The following is a 21,381-nucleotide window of genomic DNA, read 5'->3' on the forward strand; positions in this document are numbered from 1 at the left end:
ATCTGGTACATTTTATATTTTATTTGTATTTATGAAATTCTCTGGCTCGTTGTCTTTCAGCTGCAGACACTACATAGGTCTTGGCATTCCAGCAATCAGTACTATCTGATTTCTTATAAAATCAAACTATTCTTAAAATAAACTGATCAAGTCAAAGCAAAAAAATGTCTGCAGAAATATGTCAGTTGGTTAGATAATAGCTTTTTTGAAGACAGGGAAATCATACTGAGCCAACATGTAAATGACTTTGGGAAGGAAGTGATGTCAGCTAAAACATCATTAACAGGCATTGCTTACCAGTAGGTAAACATTACAAGCACATTCCTTGTAAGAATCAAATTACAGTTAATGCAAATCACATAAGGAAGCTCAGTAGGAAATTAAATGAGTTGTTACTAATGTCCAATGTAATTACATACAGGCGAGATAGATTTTTAAATGTTCACTGGATAGTATAACATTACAACTCCACAGTTTTAGGAAGTATTATTTGAAGCTCATATTAATCAGAGAAATACACATTTTATATGAAGTACTGTGAAATGACTGGTTTGAGCAATACAGACATGTAAGAAGGTTCAGTACATCTTCCACTGCAAGTAATGAATTTGACAAAAGGCAATATTGTACACAATTAAAAACTGAAGTATCAATAAATACCCTATATCAAATAGGATCAATGAATGCTTAAATTCACATCATCATATCACCAACATCCATTTTCAAAATAAAAAAATGAATATTTATCATTAATATTTTTCCATTTCGAATCTATCTGATATTGGAATTAAAAAAAAAACATGAAGAAAGATAACATAGATCTGTCATAGAAGGTTAAATCCACTTACCTACAAATATCAGAAGAAAATACATAAACAGTATCATTCTTGGTGATGAATGGATGGTTGTAAGTTCCATCTGAATATGAAATTTAAAAAATTAAACATACATGTATTTGAGGTCACTTGGAGAGATGAAAAAAAAATCAATATATTAAGTAGAAACCATAAATCACACAAGATTGTAATATTCCAATCATTCAATGAAATGGAACTAACTCTGAAACTGTCTAGATATACCAGTAGCTGTGTGCCAAGCTACACAGTACATACACTTCTTTAATCCTAACTAGGTTGGAGTATTTGGGATATCATATGGGTCGGGGGGGGGGGACCCCTTAAGATCTCGGCCGTTGATCGCGCTAAAAATTGGTACACACATTGCCTGAAACATGGCCTTCAAAATTTATTTCATGAAAATTGCTATTAATTGTGTTGATTTATGCATAATTAGCAATTTAACATTAGAAACACAATTTTTGCTCCAAGTTACAAAGTCCCTAAATAAAGCTCATTATTCAATTCATTATTTAAGTGCAACTCTAAGTAATACTTCAAATTTTGTGAAACACCCCCCCCCCCCTGTGATTATTGGTAAGTTTGCAATTAATAACAAGACATACAATTGATTTTGGGACCTAATATTGACTTGGAATCGATTGCAAGTTTCTTGCATCACTCAAGCAAGTCACAGTAACTATTTGTGAACCCACCCCCCCCCCTCCCCCTCAGAATGCATAGACTACCTGTGCCATTGATCATGTTAGCCTGTGGTGTGGTCCAGTAAGGAAGACTCTCCATACCCTTCCAATTGTCTATAGTATTAGTTAATTTAGAATCAGTTTCTCCTGTGTAGACTGTATATACTCCATCATTACTGTTGTTTTTCTGTATAAAAAAATACAAACATAATTACGAAGATTCATCAATTTTTTTTCCATCCATTCAGACATAACAATGATCTAATCTTACTTTGAATAAATCTCATAGATTTAATCTGCATACTTAAAGTTTGCTACAGAGGCCTCATTAAAAAACTGTCACCAGCAAAGTTCAAGGGCATGATATACAAACATTATAAGACAAGTATTAATGCACAATGTAAGATGGTCCACAACAAAACAGTTTAGGGTAGTTTCTTCATTATCATTTAAGCAAATATGACCCAGGGGCGGTATTCTGAACATTGTTTTTTTTCTTGATAATTTGTCTTTTCTTAGAGATATGACAAAGTTGGTATTCTGGTGGATATTTGTCATAAAAATTTTCATAAATTTTGTCTCTTCTCTTTAGCGCACACCAAAAATATACATGTGGCTTTCAAATGTGCGTAATCCTAATATACAAGCAAAAGATATGACAAAATTTATGACATGGTCTAGCAGTCATAAATTGTAACATATCTGTTAGTACCAAATATACCAAATACCCTGCTAACTCACTGTCAAGCATACTTATTTAGATTAGAATGTGGTATAAGTTTCACGCATCATCCATGACTATTTTCAAAAATATTTTTTTGAATTAGTTAGGCCCTACACATTAATTCCTCCTTTTTTCTATCTCTCTTCTAAAAATCCTTCACAGCTCCGTCTCTCTTTGTAATCAAGCACATCAATATACGCGTAGTTGCGCAATGCCTGCTACTGTATTGGGGATACGCCCACCTACCACAGAGCCTTCCTATTGGTTAGAAGGGCTCACACTGGGAACTAACAGTGATTGTGATTGGTTTGCCTCCAAATGGGCAGGAACTTAGAGAGATATGGCAGGTAAAAGACAATTTTAGAATACCGATTTGTGGCAATCATAGTGAAGTCTTGTAGAGCTCAACCTCAAGTTCCCAACTACTCATATCTCGCCAGCTCCCAAACCCATAATACAATATACTGAGCAGTGTAGTTTTGTAATAGAGGCCCACTTAAATGATTGCACACGAATTCACAAGTCACAACATAATAGATTCACATGTGTACAGTACCACAATAATTGTGTTACCAAGTAGCTAAACAAGTACCATTCCTCCCAAACTATTTTTAGTTTCTCTAAACAAATACAATTACAGAGCTCTGCGTTATCAATATTTACAAGACTATCTAATTCTGTTCATGATAGACCATACAGTATTAGTCAGTTCACTCGCCTTCAAAGGTATTGCGTGAAAGATGCTACCCCCCCTCCTCCACTAAAATATAAAGATCAAATATAGTACAAGCACTTTTAACCTCTGACTGCCTTGAGCCCCAGCTAGACTTGACATGTATATGTTCCTATGTCTACATCCATTGACTGTCAATGTACATCACATGCCTTTTTGAGTAAATCTCTACACAATATGAGTTATTGACAACCTTCTTGCGAGAACTGAGTGTTGGATAGCAGCTCAGTTACAGAAAGGGTTATCATGTGATGTTATCTACATTTCAATTACCCATTTTCATGTGCATACAGGCATCATCAGCATCATTTTGCCACCAAAGTACAACGGAAATCCCAATTTACCCATGAATATTTGGCAAGGTATTGACCACTTAAGGAGGAAACAGATTTCAACCTAGAATCTTGTTATGACAATGTTACACTCACCCCAGCAAAAAATCCAAAGACGTCTGTAGGCACTAGATCCGGTTTGAATTCCTTGATCTTGGTAAGCACCTCATCTTTGTATCCCCAGATGTATTCATGAACAGTATGGGTAACACACACATTCTGGTGCTTTCCAATCAAGAAGTAAAGAGCAATCCTCTCAACAGCCGACATAAACTGTAACTCATTCACAACAGTCTGTACATAAAGACAAATAAATATGATCAGTTTTACCCAGCGCACGACACTGACAATGGTCTGACGGCCCCAGACAAGAAAAAAATTGCTGTAAGTAGGGTTGCAAAGGGCTGGAAACTTTCCGGAAATTTTGGAAAATTTCCATGGAAAGTTTCGGGAATTTTCAGCTGCCGGGAATTTTGGGAATTTTCGGGAATTTTCATTTTTTCACAAAAAGTGATAAATTCTGTTTTTAAATACAAAATTATAAATTGATATCCTAAAATATCATATTTTCCATTTGTATTTATACTATTCTTCATTCTTTAAATTGCTTAGGGTATAAAATATTCATCAAACTGTAAATAAATACATTATAGTACATGTATATGTAGTAACATGATGGAGCATTATGTACAAAATGAAGCTTTTCAATTCAACATGAAAAAAAATAATACCTTGCATTACACTTTTTTTTCATTTGTCTTTAAATGTCATTGTTTTTTATGTGAGAACCTGCCATTATATAATAGCATGTTATTAAGAGAACATTGCACCCTACATGTAGTCTGCATGCACAGATCCTTATTGAAGCTTTGATCCACAAGTGAGACTTCACACAAGACTAGCGCGCATACAACTTTCTGTTGAACAAAAGGACCTCCTGTACACAAGTCATTGGCAGAAACCTTAGGCTGCTTATTCAGACCACTTTCCTTGAGTAAAGGGTTTGCCCTTGTCTGCTGTGCAAAGCCTTCACTCGAGTTAAGGGTCTGAATGTGCAGCCTAATCATGCCTTGTGTACTGAAGGTCCTCTCGCTCAGGAAACAGCAAGACATTATATGCTAGTCTTTGCATGGAGACCCACTTTTTGTTCAAAGTTTCAATCAGGGTCTGTGCCTGCAGACTAATCCCACCAGCAGCTATGGCACTGGCTTGAGTCTAAAAATGGGAAAATCAGGTCCAGGAACAAAAAAATGTTATATTACTAATCTATTTCTGAGATGCCCCCCTCAACCCCCGAAAACATGGGGGGGGGGGGCAAGAAATAATAATATGTGACTCGGCATACCGAAATGAGAGACAAGTCGCAAATGAAAATTCCTAGAAATTCGACAAACTAATAAAAAAGTCAAAATTTTGAAGATTTTTTTTTTTTTCATTTTTAGATTCTACCATGTTTCATAATTACTGTGTGAAAAAAATGAGTGAATTTGATGACGGGAAAGTGATAAAAAAACAGTTTTTCTGCGAGTGTTTTTTTCGGTCAGTTCGAAATTTTTTGATACTTGGCACGCTCGATTTCATCGAATTTCGCTTCATACTAAGCTCCGCCCCTAGCAACGTAACGCCATTGTTGATTGGCTATTCATTTAAACTCAAGTACAGCTGGCGGCGTCCGCCGACCGTCCGCTCGATCGATCGGTTCAATGAGCCTCAAAAGAAAGATCAAAAGCATCGCTTTCAATAGGTATTCTGAAATTGAAAAGGGGGCTTCTGAAAGTTAACAAACGGGATTCAACTTCTAAAGGGCTATTTTTTGTAATAATGGTAGTTGGTACTAGGCGGGGGCGTTAGCGATAGATTGATAGGCCTACCTGATTTAGAGTGTATAGCTAGCTTGTCTCGCGAAAAAGGTCATGCGTAAACGCAAAGTGTTTATATAACACGGTTTGTTGGCGAGGATTAATTTCATAAAACATAACATGGACATGTTGAAGATTCTCTTTATTATTTGCAAGTGATCGGGATGTTTCAAAGAGAAAACTTTAATTTCAAAATAAAGGGTTTAAAATACATAAAAGTGTTGTATGTTCGCGAATGTGGGTTAATTGATCTGCAGTATATCATTAACAAAAGAAAAAAAGTTCATCATGAAAGCTTTGTGGGCTTTATTATTTCCAACTATTTTTGCCTTCAATTTTTTTATCATGTCTGAATGAACGATAGAGAAAGAAATAAATGTCAGAACTTCGACAACTGAGGCACGGATCCAGGGGATGGCACCCCCCCCCCCCCCCCGAGAAGATAAAAAAAAAGAGGGATGGGAAGGAATTAGCGAAAACAAGGGAGAGAGGGATAGGAAGGAATTAGCGAAAACAAAGACAAGAGAAAGGGGATCGGTATTATACAGTGATAACATGAGAAAAATATATGACACAGCTTTTATTGATTCTGTTGTCCTTTCTCTAAAATTTCAATTTTCTTCTTGTAAAATAATATCAGTGGTGTAACAGGCAGGGGGGCAGGCTGCCCTTGCTGATTTCATCGCCATAATATAATTAAAAACGGTGGGGGCGGAATTAAGAAAGGGAACAAAAAGAGGAAAGGGAAAGAAAGCGAGGATAGGGGAAAGGAGAAATGGAAACGGAAAAGTGAAAGTGAAAAAAAAACAATGGAGGATCCAGGGAGGGGGGGGCCTAATATTTGAAAAAATAAAAGAACGAAAAGGCGCCGCTTAAAAAATGAAGGAAAGAAAAGAACATTTTGACAGGGTCAGACTTTACCCCTTTTTCAATTTGTACTTTTATGGCGCCGGTGAAGTACAAAAATATGTATGCCGCTCGGCATTACGCCCCCCCCCCTTCGCCAAAAGCTGGATCCGCCTATGAAAAAGTAAGAAAAACATACAAAGCGGGAAAGGAAGGAAAGAACATATGAGAAAGAACAAATCATTCCATTATGCTAGCGTGATTAGTCAGAAAGGGAAATAAATGACAAAGATGCACAAAATAGCAAACAATTAACGGCGGGAAATCAAGCTGAGGTAGAATGGAATGAGTCAAAAGTTCGATTGGAAAATTAACAAAACGGACAAAGAAAACAGAGAACTATAAACACAACCGGGTTGTCTTGTTTTAATGTTTGAATCATACTTGCAATTACATTTAAAATGGCGGCTAGTTTTAAGGTTTAAAATGAGACTTGGTGATTTTATTATTTATTTTAAATCTATTTATTATTATTATTACGTTTTTCTCTCTCTCTTTTAGGGGATCTCTCTCCTCCAAAATAAATCATTCAATCTTACAAAGGCTTTTGCATGGTCTCATTCTTTATCTGTTACTGTGTTAGAATAAAATATTGGTTGTGCTTGATTTGATCCGAATCAGCATTCATGTTGGAGGTGCCATGGCCGAGCTGTGTCTGGCTATACATGGAGAGCGCGGTCAGGCGCCGATCCCCGCGGCTACGACATTTTTGCTCTTATATCCTGCATTCAGATACATGGAAATCCTTTACGCATTATTTGTAACTTGGTGTGCACTTGTTTGTTTAAAAAGTGAAAGCGTATCTTCCCTAATCCATCCTCTGTTGGAAATTATGATGGGACTTAATTACTCATGGTACCTCCTGGCTCTTTTTGTTGTAGAATTAAGACGTTTATGTCAAGGTTTTTTTTTTCTCTGCATCACTTTTAGAATCACTTTAACCTTTTTTTCATTATACCTTTCTGTATTTTGTTCTAATTTTGAATCATTTCAATGCTGTATACCCCCCCCCATGATGGGTACGATATTGAACCCATTTATTGAACAAATTATTCGCGTTTTTACTCACACTGTCTCAATCTAACTTAAATATTAATAAAACATGAGCACATAAGTAAAGGTGAGGTACGAATTATTTTGAAGGCCCATCTTACCATTTTACAAGGGATATTTTTTTAGAACACGCGGTTAAAGTTCAGGTCATAATGACACGCTTGATAGACTACATGTCACGAGTCCGGGTAAGAGTAAACGCCATCGACATTCAAACAAGCCGATGGCACAATCCCTCCTCCATGGTTTTAGGTCCAACTTTTTAACCCCGCCTTTTATTTCATTAATAAGGGAGATCATGGCATTCTTTTTTTCTTTCACGAAGATTATTATAAAACCCCGGTTTAACCAATGATGTGTACGTAGACGATAATTGATTGACGTGGAACGTTGTTTCGTCTTGCAGTCGCGCGTGACTAACAAGTTGACTATTGTTCTCAATGCAGCCTCCTCATTGGTTAATCGTTTCGCCTTTTTTGGCACGCGGTTACTAGGGCCTTTCGGTTAGCTCGGCGGTGGCAAAATATATTTTTTTCATGGAGCAGGGTCAAAACGGAAGTCAAACTTCGAAGGCGTTTTTCTCTTGATTTTTATTTTCAAGAGCCCAATTCTTCCTCCATTCTAAAGCTAATATCTCCACTAATATTTACTCCTAAGGGTCGAGTGATATATCAAATTAAAGGTAAAGAAACGGGGAATAATAATCACTAAAAAAGTTGGATTTGAAAAATTCCGACTTGTCTCTCATTTCGGTATGCCGAGTCACATATTACATGTATAATGGGTGACTTTGAAAACAGTCAAGATGAATAATTTTTCGCAAAGGGAGAAAAAAATGCACTATTAAAGTTTGTTGACCTCAAATGACCTTTGACCTTGAATCCTTTATTAAGATTGAGAAACTTGTTATCAATTTCATATCTTTTGTGACATTAAAGAGAAATGCCAGTAGTTGCAGTAAACACTGATTTCATGAGAAAGTCTGTAAAACCAAGCTTAATTGTCAGTATATCATTGAGGATCTAGATCTGGTACAGTTACATAAACTGAACTTTGTGAAATCTTGAAATCTACGCTGAAAAATGTTCACACTGAAGATCACCAACACAGATAGGCACACGTGGGACAGTGTATTATTCTTGCTGGAATAAAGACCCGACGGAAGTGACCGAATTCGCGCTTATTTTGCTTATTTCTCAGCAATTACACAATTTCTTCCAGAATCCTTTGGCACATATTTTTTATTCATACAAACAGACACTTGGGTGGTCATTATATTAGATTCTGTAAAAAGTCATTTTGAGATCGTTACCAAAACTGGAATTTATCTTTAAATGACAATCTCATATCAGTTTCATTTAATTTGATCTAGTATTCTAAAAATACAATGTTTATTTCTAAGAGGGTTAATTGAACTGAAGTTAACTTTAAGCTTGAACCAGAAAACTGTATACTCATCAAATTAACACTGCAAAGAGCACCAAGTTCTCACTTCTGCTATGCAGAAATAAATGAGAAATAAATGATAATATAATAATAATAATATAATCCTAATAACAACAATAATGTCATATCATTATTAATAATGATTCTCATCTGCAAAAAGATGAAAATATCCAAGAGGCATTTGTGTAAAGCATTTGCAGTGTGCATGTACTGCCATTGCACATACCAGTAATACAGTAAATCAACTTTTACATGAAATTCATTGAAATTCTGCCTTGTCTGACTGCCCTAGCATTATATTTTGCTTGAAACTTGCTGACAAAGCACAATCGAACATCAACTGCCAGGGCAATCCTTTCAATTCCTGTATATAAATATCAGAAAATTGCCACTTTTTGAAAATTCCCATCACTTCTTGAAAATTCCCGAAAATTGCCGAAAATTCCCAAAATTCCCAATAAATTCCCGTTTATTCCCATGGAAAGTTTCCACCACGAAAATTCCCGGGAATTTTGCAACCCTAGCTGTAAGGCCAGTAAATTTTCAGAAATAGCCAGATTTACTGGTCCGACATGACCACTTAAAAATGTATCAAACTGGTACAAATTATATTTTCTCCAACATTGAGAAATGGCTCTCATGAACCATGTTGTGCATGTTTTCTGTTTGTATGGGTTTTCTTTTTTTTTTGGGGGGGGGGGGCAATATACATGTACAGCAAAATAAACTAGAGTTTTTTTTAAGTATTTCTTTATTTTGGTGGACAAGTAAATCTTAGGTTCGGACCAGTAAATAATGGAAAACTGGGTATCTACTGGTCCGACATGAAAAGGTTGGACCAGTAGAAAAAAAAGGTTTAGTGTGGAGCCCTGTTTCACCACATGTTAAAAATCAAAATATGAATGCATTATCATTACAGAAATGGTCAGAATTGAGATGTGACATGACTTCAGATTTTCACCAACGCGCTATTTTTTTATGCAAATATCAACATGAAATTGGCAAAACATAATATTGCAATTTAGGAGTTGAAACTCAACTGGTATCTGACAAAAGTGTAAAAAAAAATACCATTTAGTATTCTCTGACTACATGTCATCTCCTTTCAATTGGTGTGTAATTTGTCAGTTTCATTTTTCACTTTCAATCAGATTAATGTTCGTACAATGTGGATCTAGTTATTAAGAACCACATTACCCTACCCTCCTAGTCCAGTTGGGAGATTAGTCTCATGGTGAGTTTTTTTTCTGACTGACTTTATTCGATTTTGAAATACATACAACATTTATAGTCATACATGAAACAGAATGCATTGTACAAAGAACAGGAAGATATACAGTGGCGCTTAAGAGTGAGTGAACCTCACTAGAAATGAACATATTTAAGAGTGTTGAAGTTCTGCCATCTTATGGATATTTGATCGTGAAATCTGCTGATGAAACATTACATTCACTATGCTTTGTGGTCACAGGACATTGCAGTGTTGTTATTGTTGTTGTCTATTTTCAACACTCATAAACGAGTGCATTTTCTTGTGGGGTTCATTAACTTTTAAACACCACTGTACCTGCTTACCAATAAAGGAACATTGAGTGTTGTAAATGTATCATTCATTGGGTCTCCTACTGATAGGTCCAGATCTATGAAGAAGGATTGAGGGGATGTATAAGAGACGGTTCCATTCCCATGCTCCGTCACATTCACCTTGGGACGTTCTTCCCTGAAGGTTCAAGCAAAAAAAAATAATAATAAACAGCGCACTAAACAAAAATATCAATTGAAAATATACAAAAAACATACACAGAGTACTAAACAAGGAAAAATACAAATTGAATAAATACGAAAATAACAACCCTACATGACATTTTCGTGAAACGTTTAACAAAGTTACAAACATTCAGGGGGAAATACCGCGACTTGGGTTGAAACGAAAAGATCTGTGGAATACAAAAAGAGTCTCAGAAAAACCCCATTCCATTCACTGCAATATTAAAGGTTATAATGAGCTTATTCAATATGTAGGCAGTATATTGTAGGTTATGAAAAGTAGCCAACAATTTTGTTTTCATAGTATTTCCTTGCAGAGTTGCAGACCCCTCTTCCTTTCATACAATGTACTCATGTCACACAGTTCAAATTCTTCTGAACACTATTCCCACCCCTCCCTCTCTCACTATATTTGTAAGAATTGTAACAAGTATATTTCAAATACTGGTCATGAGAATTTTCTCAAAGATATCCGCATCATATGAAAGTATCACTGTCACCATTTGCTATGTCACTTTCTATCTACCATTATAGAGTTTCTATTTCTTTCTGATAGTCTTTACTGAATAATTGTCCTGATTTCCCTTTACTATCTCCAAATACTATAATTTGGAATATCTTTTAGTGAAATATATCCTACCTGTAAACATAAGGACCTCTCTGTGTTACATTGGGTTTATCACCTTTTACCACTCCATCAGGATTTTCTAGATTCCATACATAGAATTCCAGATAAATAGGTGCTGGAGGATTAGCCCATTCCTCAAAGCCAGTACTGTTGTTTGCCAAGACAGTTTGCTAGCAAAGCAAAACAAAATATTCTAAAGGAAATTAGATGATATGCTATCAATTAAATTCATATGTTATAAAAAGGTAACAAAAAGTGTTCAGTAATGATCATAACATTCCAGACAATATCTATATAGGTCAGAGGCCTACATATATGTTGTAATAGACCAGTTCGTAGTTACTTCATGGGCAATTTTGGTCAAATGACCTTTCATTTCTTTCATCATGATAGGCAGATTTCAAAGCAAGATATTACGTAAGCTTGCCTTACATAGCAGGATGAAGAAATTGAATAGACCAGGTGACTAGAATAGCACACCAATGAACACTTAATGAAGGTATTTGTTGCATTCCTACTTTGAATGCATATTATAGCATGTTGCACAATGTACTTGACAAACTGTGAAATACCAGTCGTTCGTGGAAGCATTGTTGTTTTTTGTGGATGTAAATGAAAACGACAATTCAAAAGAATACATGAATAATCAAGACATCAAAGTTGGTGCTTATCTCATTAGATTTTAAAGCACCATGTCACTTTAGTACAAATGACCTTCTTCTGATCATGCGTAGAATCTTTTGATCATGTGAAGAAAGGAACTACGAACTGGCTTATTGACATTGATAACAAAAACTCTTTCTCTGCTGTTTATTATCTTTAAGTCCAGTCTTTTCAAACAGAATGGCAATCTAAACTTCTTGGCAATTTTCTAACCACATGTACACTGTATGTACTTTACACATTTTCCTCTTTCTTTAAAGTTTAACTTTATAATTTAAATAAAATACACCCTGTCTCAAAATATACAAGTTAATTTTATCATATCAAAATAAAACAAAGATCCATTTGGGTTTTGGCCTTACAGTACGTGTACATTGTCACTTTATGATCTATATAATGTTATTCTTTATAACTGATACCAGGTTTGGTGAAATATACATGTATTTCAAATATCATGAATTGATTCCTTTTTTTCCAAAATTTTCATGGCAAATTCATTGTTTGTGGTTTCAGGAAGAAAATTTCACTAGTCACATGATTTGCATCCTGTTTCTATTTCAAAACTTTAGATGAAATGCATGCATATATTGAGAAATAAACATAAAAATAATAACCTTTATCACATCCATGAGGAAATGAAATGACCATGCTCTTGAAACTCAACAGCAAACTATAAACGGTACAAGGTTCACATTGATAGTGAAAGATGGTCTCAAATCATACATCAGAGATAACAATTATCATTGTAGTGTCACATGCCTATTGTAGGATCTAAACAGTGGTTTCATTTTCAGAAATCAGTGCAGACAAAAAAGACAGATAATAAACCCTTTGACCGCTGACAATTGTTCTTTTGTAATGTAATGTTATGCTCTTTGGTAGACCGATATCCTTAGTGTAGGATTGAAGAAACATGCACTCAAATTCAATGAAGTGATGTTGTAGATCAGTGTTTCAGCTTCTGGTTTGCACCAGTGTCATTAGGCAAGATTCTACATGTAATGTGCATGTATACATGTATATACATTTGCCTCTCTCCATCCAGGTGATGCAAATGCATGTAGGGGGCCTAGTATTAATCACCTCCATTCATTGAATGCTTGTGCACCCAATAATTATAATTACCATGCTAAAGCAGCCAAGGTAATGATATCCTAAGCAGTGCATTTAGAAACATTTATTTTCAGGGCTAAATACATGCTGCATTATGAATGCTCATCTTTGACACAACATTGGCGACATAGGAGGGGGATTGGGTACAGATTGTATAATGGTTCAGTGTATGAAGATAAAGAGACAGCTCAATAATAGTACATGTATGTGTAATTTCACAAGACAAGAATCTTTTTGAACTTCCCCTTCAACTTTTTATGGTTCTTTAGAAGCTAAATAGAATCTTCATTGCTCATCACATTCATTGCACTGTGCACAAATCTTTCTTTTACTACACCCATACACCATGTGTAAGTTCTGACAATTAATATAAACGCATTTTATATGCCCCCCAAATTAAGACAATACAAATGACGATGTAGAATTCATGTGACACATATATCAGCCCTTGACCATGCACGAAATTTAATCTGAAATCATGATGAAGGCAAACTTGGATATCAGATAATGCAATCTATCAAATAAACGGTCTCAAGACCAGGCACTTGTTTCCTGTCCCTTAGCATTTTTTTTTACAATCCCACTCCTTGAATTGTAAATCACATTTTTATATTTGCTGATGATAATGCATAAAGAGAAATGGTCCATTAACGTTTGATCATTGAATCATATCACATAATGCTTTGAAAATTTGAACAAAAGTCAGCGCGCATGGACTGTTTGTAAATCAATGAAGTACTCTCATTTCATTGGATTCTTTATCTAGGTTGACAGCACCTATGTGTGAATCTAATTCTTGCACAGGATGCTTGGCTGTGATCTGATTCCAAGTCAAATGCACATTTGTTATATCCTCAATTCCAATATCTTTTTTTAAATATAACAATACATTATAAAATCTAATAGGCAATCAAATTTTGCATACTTGTACGTTGAAATTGTAACAAACTTCCATTCATCTAATTCTGGTTTTCCTGGATATAAAAATATAAAAATAAGAGAAACAGTGATACCTTTTTGACAATGCTCTCAAAGATGATTGGAAAGTAGTGAAGAAAACTGATGCCAGCAATAACTAGAAGAGTACCAATAACTCCAGTAGTGATGAAACACACCTTCTGAGCCATTCTGACAAGATATAGAACTTCCACTGTTAATTTGGCTTTTTAGGCATAGAGGTAGATTATAGTACAGGAACTAATTCCATTTGCCATCAATCCATTAGGAAATCCATTTCAATACTGGACAAGACTCTATTGATGAAAAAGCTGAAAAGAAAAGGTCAAGGAATATTACATTGAGACAGACAAAATTCTTTAAGATATTCAAAAGGTCAAGTCCACCCAAGCAAAAAGGTGATTTAAGTAAATTTAAACAAAATCAAGCATTATAATTACATGCATGCTGAGAATTCATAAAAATCTTAAGTTAAATAAAAAAAAAAACATATAGAGTAACTGCACTGGTCAGTGTAAGGCCGCCTAAGGGTTTTTTCCACCCTGTAACTATTTTGCAAAGCTATTTTAATCCATACATATCATATCAAATGGACTGATGGTACTTTCCTTTGTTATCATGAAAAATGACCGATGGTAATCACGGTGGTCAAGATTACCATGATTTCAGACCAGGATAGCATTACCCAGTCTGCAGCAGCCCTGCCTCCAGCGTGCGGCACGATGTACAATTCCTATGCAATCCCGTGAGACAGCTGCAATTCGCCTCTATACGGCATGCAAATGCTGCTACATGTAAGTGCTCAGTTCAATTGCAAAATGTGAAAATAGCAAGCGCACATGCAACGGCTGCAATTAGGGTGTTACATTTTCCTATTGTAATTTTCATGTTTTTAATTTTTTTTTCATAACATTGACTTTTGGAAAAAACAGCAGCCAACATCGGCTTATGAAAGTGCCACTTTTACATGAGGACTAATGCCATGGTCACATGTGTTCTACGGCTGCCGTACGGCGAGTTGAAAACAGCCGTTTAAAATTTTTTTTTGTCCAACTACATATAGGTGGTTTGAATCAAAATTGATAAAACGGCTGTTTTCGACTCGCCGTACGGCCGCCGTAGAACAAATGTGACCATGGTATAAGTCCATATACTTTCTAAGTTATGATGTCATTTCAAAAACTTAACCTTAGGTTAAGATTTGATGTTGACGCTGCCGCCGCCGTAGGAAAAGTGGCGCCTACAGTGTCACTCTGCTATGCAGGTGAGACAAAAATTAAGCTTTTACATTTTATCAGTTTTCAATGTATTTCTTCGATTTGTATATTATGAAGGTCCTGTTTGAGCTCTCTTTTTTTTTAAGAAAAATAAGTAAATTCAGATTCTATAGTGAAATCACTGCACATGAATGTAGACATACTTCCATACTATTATGAAACAAGTGGAATGTCTCTGGCAGTCTCACCTCCATCATGTGATTCAGATATAGCAGCAGTGCTGACTTTGAAAACTACTGTAACTCGCACAAGATGTATAGTAAGCCTGAGTCGAATCGATTTTAAAATCGGTGTTCGATCGATGTCATCGAACACCGGTGCAGATTTTGCAAAATCGGTGCATCGAAAAAAAAAAATACGTCGGCCGGCCGATTCGTTTGGTTTACACAATCAATCATCAAAATATCAGTAATGTCCAACTTTACTACTACTTACTTGATTTCTATTGCCCCCAAAATGAAACTGAATGAGTAATTATGCTATTCACCGTTAATTTGAAGTTAATTTCGATCATAGTTCGAGTCTTACTCGTCTGCTCGTGCCGAGATAATTTATGCACGATGAATTCATGAATGGAAGTCATGGCCATCGATCGTGCATGCGCAGTACTGTTCTTTAATCAAACCAGAAAATGGCCGGAAATTGACGCGATCAACGTAAAATAAATCTTGCTTTCATGAACAATATTAAAATCATGACCATAGAACATTATTTAATCGTAATATTTAACAATAATTTGCATATGATAATCATTAATATGAATTTAGAGCTTGATGTGAAACGTTTGTATTTCGTTTCAATTTTCAATGGCGGACATCTCATGACGATCGACTTGACTTGAGTCGAGCTAGTGCACTTGTCTAAAAAAAATAATCATCACGTCAGGATTGATTCTCGAACATTGTCTACATGCAAAAACTCTGTTCAAGTTCGTAATATCACCATATAATAACATTTAACATGACAAAACAGAGAAAATTGCGTTTGATATTTTTTCCCATCAATTTGAAGCTAGTTTGTGCCCATTTTTGGGCTCTGATTTCATGAATGGGAAAATATGTCATACGTCATCAAACACGCATGCGCATTGTGCTTATTTTCTCGGAGCTTGGAGGAGACGTCCAGAGATGGAATAACAATAGAAATAATCCCAGTATTATTTCTTCCATATGAACATAACATACTTTGCTGACATCGTCAATATTCTTAGTATGACCATAAAATATTGTTAAATCGTAATAATTTAGATGAATTTAGGGCTCGATTCGAAACATTCGTATTTATTTTGATCGCATGCTCATAATTGCGTCTAAAAAAATGGATTGTCATTATCAGGATTAATTCTCGAACATCGTCATAACTCATATTCCACAATCTTTCCTCACAATCGTTATATCAGCATTGAATAGCAATTCAAATGACCATCCAGAGAAAATTACGTATTTATTCCCATAAATTTATTTGGAGCTCATTTTGGATCCAACTACACAATCTCAGGCAAGTTACAGCGCTCTCCGTTGATTGCACTTGTTTGCTGGCGCTGACGCCAAGCACGCCTGTCGTTTCGGGAGAGTGAGTGTACGGAGCTGCGGACGGGGCTGGTGAATGGACTGCGAATGCTAGTCGACCGAAAATCATTCGGATCGACTCTGCGTGATTCATGTCTTTATTATTGTTTCATTTTGAACTTATATGTTGTCATCTGCAAATATCATTGTTGAAGATATTTTGGGAAGAATTCTGCTTTGGTCCCTGGCCTTTTTTGTGTGTTTTGTGATCATGGAAAATACAAACGAACTTTGCTCTGTCATCTGCTTGTGCAACGCTCACCCGGCCAACGCCAGCGCATACCGTCAGTGCGTAGTGCATATGCAAAGCGCATCGCATCGACGCAAAAACAAAAGACTAAATTTTCCCCGCCTTCAATATTCGATGCATCGATGTTCGATCGAATTAGAGCTGTCGAACACCGGTTTTCAAAATAATCGATATGACTCAGGCTTAATGTATAGTGAAACTTGGTTACTCTTATGTCCATGTTTTATGAACTAGACCAATCAGTGAAAAAAATACACGAGGGCGGGGGGGGGGGGGGCAAATTCGCCTGGGAAATGCCTAAAGTCCCCCTCAAAATCACCAAAAATCATGCTTTCGGGGCATATCGAATCCTATGGGACACTAACTGTGCGTGCTTTCTGCGCGTGTCTATCACTCTAAAATACCATTGGAAATTTCATGTTTTGTTAACAATTTGTCATTCCTGAAAAAAGTTCCCACTTTTATCTGTAGTTCCAATGATATAATGCTGATGATATCATATTATTTCCATTAAATAATTGAAATTTTTGCAAAGATGTTAATTACATTCGCGTTTTGGGGTCAAAAACAATCCTTTTCATATCAAAAATAGGATGAAACTCAACGTAAAATCCTACTTTATGTCACCACAAACGATTTCCCACTCGATCCAATTTCGCTTGATGGTATCTTACAGCTTAGTTCCCATGAGTCATTGTGCAGTTTTCTCTAAGCTTTACGATGATGTAGGAATGATGTTCATTGGTCAAACTTCGTGTTCGCGTTTTAGCTTTAAATAAACATGTGTCAGACCACAAGCCAATGGCAAAAGTTGTCATATTTGGGCCGGGCGCGTACTGTACCTAATACGCAGTGCAGCAGGCATGAATTTCTTTGTCTTCCGCTTGGCGACAGAAAGGAGAAAGAAGTCAAGACAGTAAAGTCGAATCAAAACAATACGAAGAAAGAAATTTTGGAACAGGTAAAATGCAGATTGGAACAGTTAAAATGCAGTTACTCAATAAAAGTATATTATGTAGTTTAAGAATACAACGCAAAGATAGAAGTTTTGGAACTTGTAAAATGCAGATTGGAACAGGTAAAATGTAATTAATCAATGAAAGTATATTGTGTAGTCAAATCAATACAATACCGCGATAGAAATTTTGTATCACCGAAAATGCAGATTTGAACTTTTAGGTTAAATTGTTGTGACTCTGTTATTTTTGAACCGTTGATCTATCCACTGGAGACAGTGCATGGTTCCCGAATGGTTCCAACGCACATCTTGCGTGTTCTAATATTGGTATCGTTTGTATGGTATTTTTTGACATCATACTTCATATGATTACTTGCATCAATAATTTTTGCATTTTATCAGTTCCAAGCTGCATTCTGCGTGTTCCCCAAACTTCCAAGCTAGGCCGGACAGGTAAGAATTGTGAATCTAATTCAGACGAAGAGCTGTGCAGTGAGCCGAGCGCCGCAATGGACTTATGCATATTGGGGGCGTATTACCTAGTCGACATTTTCTTCACGTAGTGCCGTGCGCAGACCGCTACTTGTTCCAAAATATTGCCTACCGGGGGAATATACTAGGTAGGGGTCCCAGGCGTCAGTGGGGAGTGACCATATGTACGGTATACGACTTTCACTCCCCAGACGCCTCCAGAGTCCAGAGGTGGTATTCTGAGATCCATTTTATCTCAGATAAAATAAAATATTTTATCTCCGTTAAAATCAGTGAGATAAAATACCCTTAAAATCTCTCCGAATTGGTATTCTGAGAACCATTTTATCTTCATTTTATCTCTGAAAGACACGCCTATTTTTTAATCAATATCCAATTAGAAACGCGCTTTTAAAGCTCTCTCATATCACTCAGCCAATTAAAATCCATTCCGCCAGGAGGTGAGGCAATGGGGTGAGATTGCGTCAATTTATTGACTTCAAATACGCTTGCACTATACGCTTACGCGTCTTTACCGAGATTTCTTTTTAACAAAAAAGGACAATACTCTCATCTTTTTTTCGAAGTCTTTATCGCATCTTTTCAAGCATCATTTCAAAGACAACATCAGTCAAGAAAAGTCTTATGAAATACCTAGTACTCTCTGATTGTACAGGAACAACGTTAAGGTGTTATTCTCAATAAATATATAATTTTTCTTCATTTTCATGTCACCATTTCAGGTTAATTCACCTAGAAATATTGGTGAAATCAACGTCGCAGAGATAAAATAGCCTCAACCCTCTTTTAAGTTTATTTTATTTTTTCTTCAAAGTAACATGGGCGCAAGCACATCATCTGCATTGCAATGTCCAGATACGCGATGGGTATGTGTACGCAGGCATTGTTCCGTTGCGTATCATCTGTAGATACGCAAGATAAAATCTAAAATTTTATCTGAGAGATAAAATCTCATCTAAGTAAGAATACCAATTTCATATTTTTAAGAGATAAAATGACCTCAGAATACCACCCCAGGCTAGTGCTGTGCTCGACCAAAAGCTTCGGTCTCTGTTTTGTTACTCAGCTGAACTTCGTTGGCTTCACTCACCAAATACAGAGACCGAAGTTCTAGCGCGATCTGTACAGGGGAGTCAATGGCCATATGTTTATGTACTTAAGATCGGATAAAACGGGGAAGTGAATTTGCGCGACAGCCGAGGTAAGTCACTGTTTTTGTTCCTTTTAACTTCATTTTTCTCCGTTTTTTGGCAATTGATGCCAAGAGGGAATATAAATTTGCACTCTGGTCACTATAATTTTCGAAATTTTTATTCATTAAAGACAAAAATTGAAAAGCCCCGACGGGGGGATTTTGCATTGCAAGTCCCCTAATGGTGGCTGCACGATAGCGAGCCGTCTGTGTACGAGGAGAATAAAAAAAAATGTTAAAAAACTCCTCGAAACAGACGGCTGCCAGCTGTCTAGTGCTGTGCTAGACAGCTGGCAGCCGTCTGTTTCGAGGAGTTTTTTAACATTTTATATTTTATTTCTCCTCTGTATTTGGTGAGTGAAGCCAACGGAGTTCAGCTGAACAACCAACATAAACAGAGATCGAAGCTTTTGGTCTAGTGCTGAGCTGAGCTGTGCGAGGCAGCCACCGCACCAGGCGCAGCGCTTGCGGTGGACCGGGTCGGTCGGGAGCACCGTTCCAGAGACTGAACGGCACTGGTGCTGGCTTTTCCCGTGTTTTATTTAAAACAAAAAGGCAAGGCCATGTAACCGAAAATCAATCCTCCAAAACTAATTATTAAGACAATCAATTACATAAGTGGTCTACTTACTAATAGTACACCCTTTAACTCAGCTTACCCACGTTACCAGCGTCAAGCGTCGCTCGTGAATGAATGAATGCTCAGTGAATGAACTTAGAGGGCGTCGATACATTATTTATTTTGATCTCGAGTTTGGCGTGGCCGTGCGCGACGAGTAAAAAAAAAGGAAAAAAGGGAGGGGGGGGGGGGGTTATAATAACCCTATATGAGAATTTTCAAATTTACAAAATAGCTATTGATAAACAGGTATGCTAGGCTTCCAGGGCCTCCTATGCTATGAAAATAAAATTATATTCAATCGAAGTTGTTTATTTGTTTGTCTTGTGAAACTCATGTTGCTAATTGGGCAATTCCATAAATTATGTACATCCGACCCCCTATATGGGGGTCTTCGTGAAATTTTCTGTTTCTGGTTTCTTTTTTTTGGGGGGGACAGTCTGTAATGTTCTCAAAGGACCATGCCTTGGTCAGTTTATGAAGTGAAGTAAGACTTGAGAATATGGGGGTCGGACGTGAAAGTTGAATCTATGGAATTAACAATAACATCACATGACCTTGCTGAATCGTATAGAGGTAAAAAGCAATAGTATCCCATAATTAGTAACCATCTGGAATAAAATTATTGGAAATGGTTTTTTGACTGATTTGAGTAGGTATGGGTGTCAACATTTACCAAAAAAAGTTAGGAAGAATACGGGTTGGGGAAAGTCCGGGGGAAAGTGCTTTTTTTCGAGTCAAGGTCAAATGTCGATGACCTTTTTAAGGTCAAGTCCACCTCAGAAAATGTTGATTTGAATCAATAGAAAAAAATCAGGCAAGCACAATGCTGAAAATTTAATCAAATTCGGATGTAAAATAAGACAGTTATGACATTTCAAAGTTTCGCTTATTTTTAACAAAATAGTTACTTGAACGAGCCAGTTACATCCAAATGAGAGAGTCTATATGATGTCACTCATTCACTATTTCTTTTGTTTTTTTTGTTTGAATTATACAATATTTCAATTTTTACGAATTTGATGATTAGGACCTCCTTGCCGGAAGCACAAAATGTTGAAATAATGGAATTCCATGTGTTCAGGGACCCGCGTAACAATAAAACATTCCTGTACTTGTTTAGGGGTTCATTTCAGGGAATCATTTGCCAAGAGTATCGTTTTGTTTCCGATACTTGTACTTGTTATAGTCTGGTCTGTTAGCGTCAAAAATGCCCTACTTGTGGACACGGTGGACAAAAGCGTGATTTTTTCTCCAGACCTTTGTTTATGTATAAGAATTAAGAATGGGGTATGCTCCAAAAA

The 21,381-nt window shown here is 36.3% G+C and overlaps 1 protein-coding gene across 2 annotated transcripts in view; it reads right to left on the reverse strand.

The window, feature by feature from the left end:
• LOC121408372 (lysosome membrane protein 2-like) overlaps positions 1-20,147 on the reverse strand; it is a 28,073-nt gene extending 7,926 nt beyond the window's left edge. Inside the window, exons 1-7 of one of the 2 annotated variants that reach the window (XM_041599840.1) lie at positions 20,127-20,147; positions 13,778-14,032; positions 11,001-11,158; positions 10,169-10,313; positions 3,426-3,623; positions 1,586-1,727; positions 849-918 (exon numbers count right to left, since the gene is read on the reverse strand). In XM_041599840.1, coding sequence (XP_041455774.1) covers positions 849-918; positions 1,586-1,727; positions 3,426-3,623; positions 10,169-10,313; positions 11,001-11,158; positions 13,778-13,891 — 827 coding nt within the window. In that variant the 5' untranslated portion in view covers positions 13,892-14,032; positions 20,127-20,147. Of the gene's footprint in view, positions 1-848; positions 919-1,585; positions 1,728-3,425; positions 3,624-10,168; positions 10,314-11,000; positions 11,159-13,777; positions 14,033-20,089 lie in introns of both variants that reach the window. The other variant, XM_041599833.1, reaches the window with a different exon arrangement.
• Between the last annotated feature and the right edge of the window lie 1,234 nt (positions 20,148-21,381).

This window comes from Lytechinus variegatus, chromosome 1 (genome assembly GCF_018143015.1).
Source record: "Lytechinus variegatus isolate NC3 chromosome 1, Lvar_3.0, whole genome shotgun sequence".
Lineage (NCBI taxonomy): Eukaryota > Metazoa > Echinodermata > Echinoidea > Temnopleuroida > Toxopneustidae > Lytechinus > Lytechinus variegatus.